Source organism: Brassica rapa, chromosome A02, assembly GCF_000309985.2.
Source record: "Brassica rapa cultivar Chiifu-401-42 chromosome A02, CAAS_Brap_v3.01, whole genome shotgun sequence".
Taxonomy (NCBI): Eukaryota; Viridiplantae; Streptophyta; class Magnoliopsida; order Brassicales; family Brassicaceae; genus Brassica; species Brassica rapa.
The window spans coordinates 11,214,541-11,228,031 of record NC_024796.2 but is presented as its reverse complement, the minus strand read 5'-3'; the positions used below and the strand labels follow the sequence as shown (position 1 = coordinate 11,228,031).

General features: G+C 35.4%; 1 protein-coding gene across 1 annotated transcript; it reads left to right on the top strand.

Moving 5' to 3' along the window:
- The first annotated feature begins 12,190 nt into the window (after nucleotides 1-12,190).
- LOC103852624 (transcription factor KUA1) lies at nucleotides 12,191-13,282 on the top strand. The gene is made up of 2 exons (XM_009129522.3): nucleotides 12,191-12,528; nucleotides 12,603-13,282. Exons 1-2 carry the CDS (start codon nucleotides 12,252-12,254, stop codon nucleotides 13,028-13,030), a joined length of 705 nt encoding a protein of 234 aa, XP_009127770.1. The 5' UTR covers nucleotides 12,191-12,251; the 3' UTR covers nucleotides 13,031-13,282.
- Nucleotides 13,283-13,491: the final 209 nt, after the last annotated feature.

Sequence of the window (13,491 nt, the reverse complement as noted above, 5' to 3'; positions counted from 1 at the left end):
GATTTGAAATTTCCTAGAATTAATTATTTAGAGACAAAGTATAACAATGTAAAATAATCTCAAACCACAATAAACTAATTTGAAATGTATATACTATATATTCAAATAATCAAATTCGAATTCCATCCCCAAACAAACATAAACAATCACGCAGCGCAGTTAGTAACAGGTACAGTGAAGAATAATAGGGAATATTGCAATGAATATCAAGACCACAAACAAGAGAATTTGAACAAGCCTAGTCCAGATATTATTTTACAATATGAACATAAGACGTTGGAACAATTACCACAGAATGAGAGAAATGAAAACTATAGAACCACATCATACACCTATCAAATCTTAAACGAGGCCTAAGTCATCATCCAGAGGAAAAGGTTTCTCCTTACCTCACACAGCACCCAGACAGGTTTTGAACAATTCCCACAAAAGTAGACAAGAATATTTAATGGTTTAAAATTATATTACATCGCATTTATATAGAAATGTGGAATACACAAAAAAAAATCATTTTTCTAAGGTAATAATGGAAATAAATCTTTTATTTCTTTCCTTTTATTTGACTAAAACAATTCATGCATAGAAAATATATCATAACATATACAGCCAACACTTATATTTATAAAAGTTTCAAAATTTAAATTGATCTCTTCTATATCTTTTGATACTATATAGGTGGATATCATAATTTCTTCCTTAGTTAACGATTTAAACCTCTATTTCTTTGTTTTTTCTTTTTCTTTTGAGAAAGATTTAAACCTCTCTTTCTCTATTAAAATGATACAATCCTTATATATAAACTAGGCCTGGGACTTATTATCCAAGATTCGGATCCGATTCAAAATCCGCTCGGGATCTGCTCCGAAAATAGGATATCCGGAGTGCCCGGATCCGAATTCGTATAGTAAAATCTTGGATCCGTCAAAACCTGATCCGGATATTTTAATTTTTAGATTAGATATTCGGATTCGGATCCGTGTTTTAAACCTCTCTTTCTCTGTTAAAAAGGTACAATCCTCATATATACACTAACTCTTTGTACTGTCTCAGTCGAACACAAAAGTCATGATCAAATGGTTAGTTTTCTTGGAGTCTTTGAAAACTCTCTAATTATCTCATATATTAAGAGAAACGCTAAAAACCAAAACGTTAATTAATAATTTAGATGTATAATTATGAACATTGTTTAAGAACGTATTAATTTACTGATAAATTGATATTTATTTGATTTTCAAAACATTCAAATGAAAAATTAAAGAACAAGGAAAAAAAATATTGAATAATATAAATATGTTATTTCACACCTGATTTTTATGATTTATTCCCCAAGGATTCTGTAATCACAACAGTCCAGCGGTTAGAGCTAAATTTGATTTCATTCCACTCACTCAATCATAAAAAGCTATACTTACTCTTAGTATCGATGCCAGACAGTAATCCAGGAAAAACAATATTGAATAATATAAATAAGTTATTTCACACCTGATTTTTATGAAATATTCTCCCAGGATTCTGTAATCACAACAGTCCAGTGGTTAAAGCTAAATTTGATTTCACTCCACTCACTCAATCATAAAAAGCTATACTTACTCTTAGTATCGATGCCAGAGATGTATAATTATGAAAATTGTTTAAGAACGTATTAGTTTACTGACAAATTGATATTTATTTGATTTTGAAAACATTCAAATGAAAAAATAAAGAAAAAGGAAAAACAATATTATTCAATATTGTTTTCCAAGCCCAATCGAAATACATAGCATAAATTAGATGAAACTAAAGCGATACATTAGGTTTATCTTTCATGTGTCTTTTCACGAAGCTTCAAGATGAAGCATCAAGGCCATGTCTCTCACACGTGTTGCTCATACAATCACCAGTAACCACAGCCGTCAGGAAGCGTCACCGTCGCGTAATCACTCTTCGATCTCCTCCTCTCAGCCGCAGCAGAGATTAACAGCCTCACCAAAGGGCGTAGATGCTTCAGTCACCGACACCAAAGCTCCTAACTTTTGATCCAACTGTTTTTTTTTAATCAGAGTTTCTAATAACTTTCAGATGATAACGCTGGGAAGCTCAGATGCCTCAATGGAAGATCTTTTGTCAGACCACCTACAATATAGAGAAGCTGCCAACATTTTCTAAAATCTCCAATAGAGACATCCGAGAGTAATCCATTATCACATCATCCTTTTATCAATGATACTTCACTCATAGTCGATAACTTAGGCTCCTTATCAGAAAAAAGTGAAGATTGATTCCCATAAAAAGGGTTAAGTGCAAATCTGAAAAGAAGTAAAAAGATCTGATACAAACAAACAGGATATAATAAAGTTCTTCGAAAGCAGGAGAGAAGATTATTATAACTAAAGCTTGGAGATAGAAGAAGATCATTAAGAGAAGCTCCACCTTGAGACAATTACACAACAAAATCGCCTATGGCGAAGAGAAATTCGCCTTATGCGAAACAATAGATCGATCCTAGGACCGAAAATATATTACAAGCAAAAGATTTAATCAACATCTTCCTCTAAGATCGAGATAAAGGTTTGGTAAGAAGAAGAAGTTGAGAGAGAAAGAACCTTAAAAATTATATATATTCTAAAATAGAAAAATCTAAAAATAATTTTTTTGTTAATTACTAATCCTATAAATTAATAAAATATTATAATTCAATATTATTAATTTATAGAGTTTTTACTCTTCACTGTATTGTATATGGTGGAAGCAAAATTCAGTACATAAGGGGACACTGCGAAAACAAAAAAAAAAGGTATTTAGGAAGTTAACCTATTGACGGCTCTTTAATAGATTATGGTAATTGTGTTAATGCGTATTCCCATTTATGTTCAGTTGACTGATTGACTCAAAAAAATTTAGATCAAGTTCATGAATTGTGTAGGCATATCAACAACAATTTGAACTATATGCACATATTAAATGATGTCATAATAACTGAACTTGAACAAAAAAGACACCAATGTATACCCTCTAATACAAACCAACGTAAAGTTGTAAACAACATTATACGGATGAAGGACCAAAGAAGAAGATCAATATACAAAAAGTTACTATATATGTATATCCATATAATTTACAGTTAAAGTAGAAATAATAGCACTTGTAAGTTAGATACATGATCATATTAAAATTCTACCAGATAAAAGAATTGTCCAAATAAAATACATATGAAAAAAATTACTGAAACACTAGATAAGGATTAAAATTTTCTTTTATAAGTTCATCCATATATATTGTCCATAATATGAAACTCAAACGATGAAAAGTAGCTGAAATGAGTGTTGGTTTTGTGTTAAACGATGAAAAATAAGAAAAATGAATGATAAGTTTTGTATTGATTATAACTTATTATCCTAGCTTATTTCAACTGCAATCTCAATCTTCTCTATAGTATTATCATCTATAGCGAGCTGGGAGAAAAGCTGCAAAATCCATACGCAAATCCTGGTGGTCTCGGAGGACATACAACACCTGCAAATAGGTAATCATTTCTTTAACAAAATAAAGGTAAAATCATCAAACCCAATACATGAACACTAGAGAAGAAACAAGTATTAATATTATACACGTATTAATAGTTTTTTTATGATAGTGCTGAAACACACACACACACACGCACACACACATATATATATATATAAACATACCTCATGATGGACCTCAGTAAGACTCTTCTTATTTTCTCGGAACATTCGAAATATCTCTAACAAGGTCCACTGCGACAGGGACCATACGGATCTTGGAGAAGGAAGGGAGAAGAGCATTTGTGGGAAGGGAGCTCGACAGCAAAGGGAACAAACGCTGCCGACCGCCGAAAAATCTCAAATCTAGATTTGTTTTGTTTTGTTTCGGAGAGAAAAGGAGAGAGAGAAAAGTGTGACCGTCTTAATATCTCCGTTCTGCAATCGTATAGTTGTCTCACATTAGAAAGGTTAAGTGAGGAAAGAGCTCACTATCAATGAATCAAAAGAATATAGAACCAAAGATCAATTAGTGAAATGTAAAAGAGAAATCAATTAGCCCAAGATTTTTTTTTGTGAGTATACTTCGAACCACCCAAACTTTACTGATAGTTAACTGGTCAACTAGAACTCTAGAGTATCAGCGTCTATCCGAGTACCACCAGCCATTGTAGTTTGGGTGGTGGTACTCAAATTTTTTTTACCTGGGACATAAGTCAAATTCATTTAAACATTAAACCAAATTAAAACAAATAATGATTTTATATAAAAAAATATGACAAATATGTGTGCATGCTGAGGTTCGAGCTCGGGAAAGGGGGGTCACTGGGTTCAAACTATAACCAACTGAGCCAATATCCAATACGTAAACAAGCTTACAAATTAATGCTTTTTTTTTAACATGTGTCAATTGCACCCCCACCTTTCTATTTAGGTCCGCCTCTGCCACCAGCCATTGTAGTCAACATAACCCATTGCATGTTCTATGGAGACTAGTAAAATTTATTTTGCATGTAATTTTATACTGCTTCCCTCGGTTTCAATTTATTTGATGTTCTAAGAAAATTACAAATTAAGTGATGTTTTCACTATTTTAGATAAAAATTGAATATACTTTGACATTTATAACCAATTACGTATCTTGTTATTGGTTAGATTAAATTTATTTAATGATATTTCTATATAACCAAAATAAATTTTATAAAAATTGGCATTTTTAAAATTTTGTGCATTAATCTTAAACACCAAGTAAAATGAAACAAATAAAGTAAAAATTATTTTTAAATGACCTAATCATCTATACAATCAAAATGCACTTAAATTGAGCGTCTTATGTGTAGTGTACATGCATCAATAATAAACTGAGACTATAGTTCAATCAGTTTATACCAAGTACAATGAAACAAAAAGAGTAATTACAAAAACAAAAGAAAAGGAAAACAAAAAGAGTTATTATTATATTAAAACTTACTTTTTAGAGGAATTAAATTGTAAATATAACATAGTAGGAATATATTGAAGTACATCATATCATCTGAAGAGTGAAGCTACATGTTTTTTTTTTAAACTAAGTGAAGCTACATGTTGCATTGCAAATTTTCAGTGCTCGCTTTTTAACACGAAAAAGTGATCGCCTCGAATATTTTTCGCGATTCCGATTAACAATGATTAGATTTGGAATAGTTCAATCAAAGTGAGGAAAACATGTCTATCTCTTCTTAGTGAATCTAACATTGACACGCAGTTGCTTATAGAACCAGTAATTCCTAGAAAGCATTGCATTTGAATATTTAACTATACTCGTTTCTAACGATATCTGTCACTTATCAAAGATAATTAATAAGTAAATAAGAAACATCTATCATATATATTATTTTATATGGTTATACATGTAAATGAGTAGTTAGTTAGAGTAGTGAGAGTAGTAATTAACAAGTGTATATATAGTTCACACTGTACACACATTATTCTTGAGTGAAGATATTTCCATATTATTTTGCTTCTGTTATGGTATCAGAGCGCGTGAGCTGAGCTCACCGCCTTTCTCGATCCAAACCTCCGATCATCGTCTTCAACTTCGTTTTCCATTCATCATCTCCGTTCTCACCGATCCACTTCATCCATCATCTCATCCGATCGATTTCACTCATTATCTCGATCGATCCTTCGATTCACCTTCTGCGTTTTCTCTGATTCAGATTCATCTTCTTCTTCTTCACCTCGATTGCTGATCTCTCTTCTCCCGGCTCTCACCATGGGAAAAAAAAGTGCAACTCAAAGTATCGTAGCTCCACTCCGGAGCTCGACTCTCCAGCTTCCGATCTTCGTCGTGAAGCTTCTGGATCTTCTAATCGAGTTGTCAATCAACCAGATCTGGCCGTTCCAGCTGTGATTCGCTCGACTAAACCGTTTGAGGTATCTAACTCTCCCGATAATATGCATAGTCCTTATCATCTTCATAGTTCGGATCATCCTGGCTTAGTCTTGACTACGGAAGCTTTAGATGGAACGAACTATAGTATTTGGACTATTGCTATGACCACTAGCTTAGAGGCTAAGAATAAGCTAGGTTTCATTGATGGATCCATTGCTATGCCGGTTGAGACTGATCCTTTCCACAAGATTTGGTGCCGTTGCAACAGTATGGTCAAGTCGTGGCTGCTTAACAGTGTTTCGAAGAAAATCTACACGAGTATTCTTTACTTCAAAGCAGCTTCTGACATCTGGAATGATCTTCACACTCGTTTCCACAAGTCAAACCTTCCACGACTATACAAACTTCGACATCAACTTCATTCTCTCCGCCAAGGCAGCATGGATCTCTCTTCATATCATACCAAAAAACAATCACTGTGGGAAGAACTCAACAGCCTCAACGCTCCAGCTCGTACTATTGAAGGTCTTATGGCACAAAATGAGAGTAACAGAGTCATTGATTTTCTCATGGGACTCAATGATAGTTATGATCATGTTCGTAGCCAAATTATCATGAAGAAGTCTCTGCCTACTTTGTCTGAGGTCTACAACATTCTTGATCAAGAAGATAGTCAGCGTTCTGCAAAAACATTTTCTCAGACTCCTGTTGATGCTAGCACTTTCCAACTCTCGGCTTATGGACGACCTCGTCTAGTTTGCACGCATTGCAAAGGCGTTGGCCATGTTGTTGATCGTTGCTACAAGATCCACGGTTATCCACCAGAACTTAAAGCACGAGGCAAAATTTATCCCTCGAAGAACACTTCTTCTTCTCAACAAGGCCAACCTCTGCGAATGCTCTTCTCTCTGAGCTTCCTCACGAGAAACAGTCATCTTTGACATCTCCAATACCTTCTTCTCTCAGCTCAGAACAACTGCAACAGTTCATCGCGTACTTTAGTGCTCCACTCCAAGATCAGAGTCTTACATCAACATCAAACGGCCTTCTTCCTTCTCCTTCAGCTGTGCCAGAGGCTTGCAAAGCGACTGGTACGTTCCTACCCTATACTTTTTCTCTCATTGGCATGCCTTCAGCTCTCTCTTCCGGAAATGCTTTAGTTTCAAGTGACTCATGGGTAATAGATTCAGGGGCTACGCATCATGTCTGTCATAATAGGTCCTTATTCACCACCATTAAACCCCTCCTAAACACCTTTGTTACTTTACCAACTGGTAACTTAGTGAGCATTATTGGTTTAGGTCCTATTACTCTTAGCGATAATATCACTTTGCAAAACGTGTTATTCATTCCTCAATTTCGTTTTAATCTGCTCAGTGTTAGTTCCTTTACTAAAGAGATAGAGTCAATGGTTGGTTTCACTTCTCATCATTGTTTTATACAGGATCTTACACGGGCATTGATGATTGGCAAGGGTACACAAATTTACAACCTATATGTTCTTGATTCAGGTTCTTTGATTCCTGTTCCTCTACAAAATAATTCAAACAATGTAGTTTGTGCTTCTGTTATAGACAATCATACTTGGCATTCTCTGCTAGGTCATCCTGCTATGGATAAGATAGATAGCTTGTCTAGGCTTTTATCTTTGAATAAGAATAAGAAAACTGAACCTTTCATTGTGCAATTTGTCATCATGCTAAACAAAAGCGTCTTTCTTTCCCTTTTGATAATCATATTAGTGATGATTGTTTTGATTTGATTCACATTGACGTATGGGGTCTGTTTTCTGTTCAAACTCATGAAGGATATAAATATTTCTTAACCATTATAGATGATCATAGTCGTGCTACTTGGATTTACATGTTAAAAGCTACGTTTGATGTCTTGAATGTCTTCCCTGTTTTCATCAAAATGATAGAAACGCAATTTGGTAAAACAATTAAGTCTGTTAGGACTGATAATGCTCTTGAGTTATCTTTTGCTGCTCTTTTCAAAGAAAAAGGAATCATTTCTTTTCATTCTTGTCCTGAAACCCCTCAACAGAATTCTGTTGTTGAAAGAAAATATCAACACATTCTAAATGTTGCTATAGCCCTATTATTTCAATCCAATATACCTTTAGTTTACTGGGGGGAATGCATTATGTCAGCAGTTTTTCTTATAAATTGGATACCTTCTCATGTCCTTAATAACAAATCTCTTTATCAAATCCTTATGAACAAGCTACCCGATTATCATTCTCTTAGAAGTTTTGGTTGTCTCTGTTATAAAAGTACATCACCCAAAGGTAGAACCAAATTTGATCCTAGAGCCAAAGCCTGTATTTTTCTAGGTTATCCTATAGGTTACAAAGGTTATAGGCTCCTTGATCTTGAAACTAATGGCATTTCCATTTCCCGGCATGTCATATTCCATGAAACAATTTTTCCTTTTGCGGATTCTTCAATTTCCGACACCGCAAAAGCTTTCTTTTCTCGTCTTGCACATCCTGATGACTCGGTACCTTCTGTACCTTCATCCTCTGGTGAATCATCAAACCCTGCTCCTTCACCTTCTGATGTAGGTTTGCCTTCTGCAACTACATCTCGTCTGAAAAAGAAGCATCTTACTTGCAAGACTATTTGTGCAATTCTGTTCATTCTCTTTATCCTCTCTCAAATTTTCTATCTTATCATAAACTCTCTCCATCTCATTTTTCTTTTATAAACTCCTCTGTTCTTACCACACCTTCCACTTTTAAAGAAGCGAAGAAGTCTGAATTCTGGTGTATGGCTGTGGACGACGAATTGACTCTTTAGAAAACCTTGATACTTGGTCAGTTTGTTCTCTGCCTGATGGTAAGTCTACTATTGGATGTCGTTGGCTTTTCAAGCTTAAGCTCAATGCTGATGGAACCGTAGAACGTCATAAAGGGCGAGTTGTGGCAAAAGTTTACACGCAACAAGAGGGAGTCGATTTCGTTGATACCTTTTCCCCAGTTGCTAAAATGGTTACTGTCAAGATGTTGTTTGTTTTGGCAGCTAAGAAGAAACGGTTCCTCCATCAGCTTGATATATCCAGTGCTTTTCTTAACGGTGACCTTTCCGAAGAGATTTACATGGATTTTCCAGAACGCTATGCAGAGAGAAAGGGGGATAATCTTCCACCAAACGCAGTTCTTCGACTCAAGAAATCCATTTACGGTCTTAAACAGGCTTCGCGTCAATGGTTCCTGAAGTTCTCCTCTACTCTGCTTAATATGGGTTTTGAGAAGATCAACGGTGATCATACTTTGTTCTGGTCTCGGTCTGCGGGAGTTTTTCTCATGATTTTAGTCTATGTAGACGATATTCTCATTGCCAGCAACTCTGAGCCATCTGTGACTTCTCTGATTCGACAGCTTTCTTCCTGTTTCAAGCTTCGTGATCTTGGTCAACCAAAATACTTTCTTGGTCTTGAAATAGCTCGCTCAGCTTCTGGAATTTCTATCTGCCAGCACAAGTATATTCTTGAACTTCTCACCAATGCTGGTTTACTTGAGTGTCGACCTTCTTCTATTCCAATGGATCCAAGCATTAAACTCTCGGCTGAAGATGGTGATCTTCTTCCTGATACTGAATCCTATCGACGCCTTGTTGGCAAACTGCTTTATCTTACCATCACGCTTGCTGATATCTGCTTTGCTGTTCACAAACTATGTCAATATTCCTCAGCTCCGCGTGTTCCTCTTTTCAAAGCAACTCTCAATATTCTTCATTATCTCAAAGGCACTATTGGTCACAGTCTCTTATACCTTGTTGATGATGACTTTCAGGTTAAAGCGTTTTGTGATTCAGATTGGTCAAACTGTCCTGATTCTCGTCGATCTATCTTTGGTTTTTGCATCTTTATTGGCAACTCTCTAGTCTCTTGGAAGTCCAAGAAGCAAGACGTTATTTCACATTCTTCAGCTGAGGCTGAATATAGATCGATGGCTTATACTTCTAAAGAGATTATGTGGATCTCGCGCATGGTTAATGACTTGCATGTTGCTCCTCCGACTGTTCCAGTCCTATACTGTGATAGCACCACGGCTTTGCACATTGCGAAGAACCCCATCTTCCACGAGCGTACAAAACACATTGAACGTGATTGTCATTCCATCCGTGAGAAGATTATCGCTGGTCAGCTCAAGACATTGCACGTACGCTCCGAGAACCAGCTTGATGATCCTTTCACCAAAGCTCTCTATCCTACTCTATTCCATAAGCTCATGTCCAAATTGAGTGTTCACAGTCTTCTAACGCTATTTTGAGGGGGATTATCAAATATATTATTGTATATGGTTATACATGTAAATGAGTAGTTAGTTAGAGTAATGAGAGTAGTAATTAACAAGTGTATATATAGTTCACACTGTACACATTATTCTTGAATGAAGATATTTCCATATTATTCTGTTTCTGTTAACATCAAATGAAAATTCAATGGTCTTTGTTTTAAAGTATATACATTGAACGGTCTAGCTTCTCTCTCTTTTTTTTCTTGTTGTTTGGCTGCAAAAATGTTGGTTTAAATCTCATGTGTAGCCCTTTCTCAAAAAAAAAAAATGATGGTTGATCGAGAAATTATATTAGTAATATTTTCCGAAACTTTATACACTTGCCGACAAATAAAACCTTCATCCTCTAGCGTCTCTCGTAACTTGCACTACCATTTCATAGCTACTCACAAAAGTCCACGAGCCTTACCATTGGCCACAATAATTAAAATACGTATGTACATGTTATTTATATGCGTAGCGAGTCTAGCGACAACAAATCCATGTGGATACAAGTATACAACATACATACGATGATATACATGAACGGTCGATAAATGGCCACGCTTGAACTAATTGGTCGAAACAATTACCGTAAAAGCTTGAAAGTATCGATTGGGAAAGCTAGTAAGATTTATACATTCGGTTAGAGTTTATATTTTTTATTATACAATTTTTTTAATGAGTGTGAGATTTTGAGAACTTTCAGTCTATTGGCAATAGAAACATCTACCAATCAGTATTTATCAAAAGATAAAATGTTTTGGATATAATGAATGTTCCTACAGTTTAGTGGTGTGAGTCTACTCTGAACCCATGATCCTTAGCTTCCTACAGTTTGCATACATGGGCAGATCTAGGGACACTTGGAGCGGAGAAGCACTATAATAAATTCATTGAATTTAAGCTAATTATACTGAATAAATTAAAGTTTTGTACTAATTACTTCGAGAAAATTAAATTTTAGTTGGGGGCACGTGACCCAGTAAGCCACAACATGCGTCCGCTCCTGTTTGCATACCAGTATACCACTAAATCATTCATGTGTATAGTTAGCCAATATGTAATTTGGATTACATGATTTCCAGATTGGCTATGGTTTATCATAGTTTACTTTGGGTTAATATTATATATTATTTTCAAAATAAATATTGTCTTTATAAAAATATTGTTATCTTTATAATTTTATGGGTAATATTCTTCTAATAAGATAGCGATTAACTTAACTTTAACATAGTTGACTCTTAATTTCAACAAAAATAGATATATTCTTTTGCTCAGATTAAATTCATCAGCTGAAAAAATAATACATGTAAACAATATTATTATTTTTACCAAATACTAGAAATAAACCTTTTGTCAAACCTTAAACTATTAAAGAACGAAAACAAGCCACGTCTGATTTTTAAAGTTATACATCATATTAAAAAGAAAAATAAAAATACACAAAATATTATAACATTTTTGGGGATTAAAAATATATAAAATTTTGCTTTGAGTTGTACTTGACCCGGTTCGCCAATTTAACCGCTGATTCACGGATTTTAGTCTAGGTTTTTCTAGGTTTATCCGAACTCTTAACAATCTTAGTTAATGCCACTGGTGACATAGATATATAACTAAAACCACTATGTTTTGGTCCACTTAACCGAGCTTAGTCTATGTTGTTGATTGCATTTTTCCTCTTTGCGTCTTCTCCAACCACCTCTTCTAATCGCTTAGTCCAGTCAAATCATTCAACCGTTTGCTTGATTAGTAATCTTTTGCGGTTGATTAGTAACTGTTAGATGAATATTTTAAGTTAATATGACTGGAAAAATAGTATGTAATTTGTAAAGTCAATGAAAGATAGGTTTTCTTCCTTCGAGCCAATGAAAATAGAACTATTTTATAATTTACATAGAAAATAAATAAAATTATAAGATTATTTTGGACAGACAGAATCTTTTTGAGATTAAAAACACTGAACGGTCAAGGTTTTAATGGTTAGCTTAATACAGACATAAAAAGTAGAATCATCTGAACAGCTTCTGTCTCTTCTTTACCTTTGTGTTCCTCTCTCTCTCTCTCTCTCTCCCGATCTATCATCTGAACAGCTTCTGTCGCAAGAAAGATGTCACGCAGCTGCTCGCAGTGTGGAAACAACGGCCACAACTCTCGCACATGTCCGACGGAAACACCCCCCGCCGCCGCCGGAGGAGAGAAAGGAATCATGCTTTTCGGCGTCCGAGTCACGGAGGCTTCACCGTCCTCTTTCAGAAAAAGCGTCAGTATGAACAACCTATCTCAGTACGATCACAAGGCTCATGATTCAGACCCCGTCGATGATGGTGGTTACGCCTCAGACGACGTCGTTCACGCCTCAGTCAGAAACCGCGAGCGCAAGCGAGGTTCCGTTTAACTTAACCGTCTCTTCCGTTTATGAACAAAGATCTCATGTATGTTTCTTGATTCTTGATTTTAGGGACTCCATGGACAGAGGAGGAACATAGACTGTTCCTCACAGGACTGCATACGGTAGGGAAAGGAGACTGGAGGGGAATCTCTAGAAACTTCGTTAAGACACGAACACCGACACAAGTCGCGAGCCATGCTCAAAAGTACTTCCTCCGCCGTACAAACCAGAATCGCCGCCGTCGCAGATCCAGCCTCTTCGACATCACTCCCGACATACCTCTAGCATCTGTTGACGCGTCTTCGTCAAAGCTAGTCTGTCCGATCCCTCCGTCTCGTAAAATGGCTGACTTGAATCTCGACAAGGCGGCGCCGGAGATGTTTCCGTTGTCGATGAATCTTCCTTCATCTTCAAACGAACAGAAGGCACGTGGCTCACGTGCCTCGGTCTTTGAGACGATGTCGAATAGTGGGGATAGTATAATGGGAGTAGCTTGATGAAGAAGAAATTGTTTTTAAGAAAGAAAAGAATCGTTTGATTATATTATTAAGATTAAGATCTGATTATGATATAATGTGAGATTGGAGATGATTACTTTAGGCTAATTAGATACAAACTTTATCAGACTCAGCTAAGTTTTAATTATTGTGTACATGTTTTTTTAAGGAAGAAGGAAACGACTTGTCGTTTTTGTTGTTGTACTATGTCTGTTTTATGTGGTAAAACAGCAGGTAGTCTTTGTGTTGTTTTGGTCATGAAGACTTTTGTCTTTCATCGAAGTGTAGTTTGGGACAGACTACTAATTTTTTTGAGAGCATGGTTCTGACTTCTAATTTTTTTTTTTAAATAATATAAATATGTTTTCTGATCTCTGAATTAGAAAACATAAATTTAAAATTCTTTTAAATGTCAATAGTTTCTTAAATTTACGGTCGACCCTGCATAGAAAACATTTGTT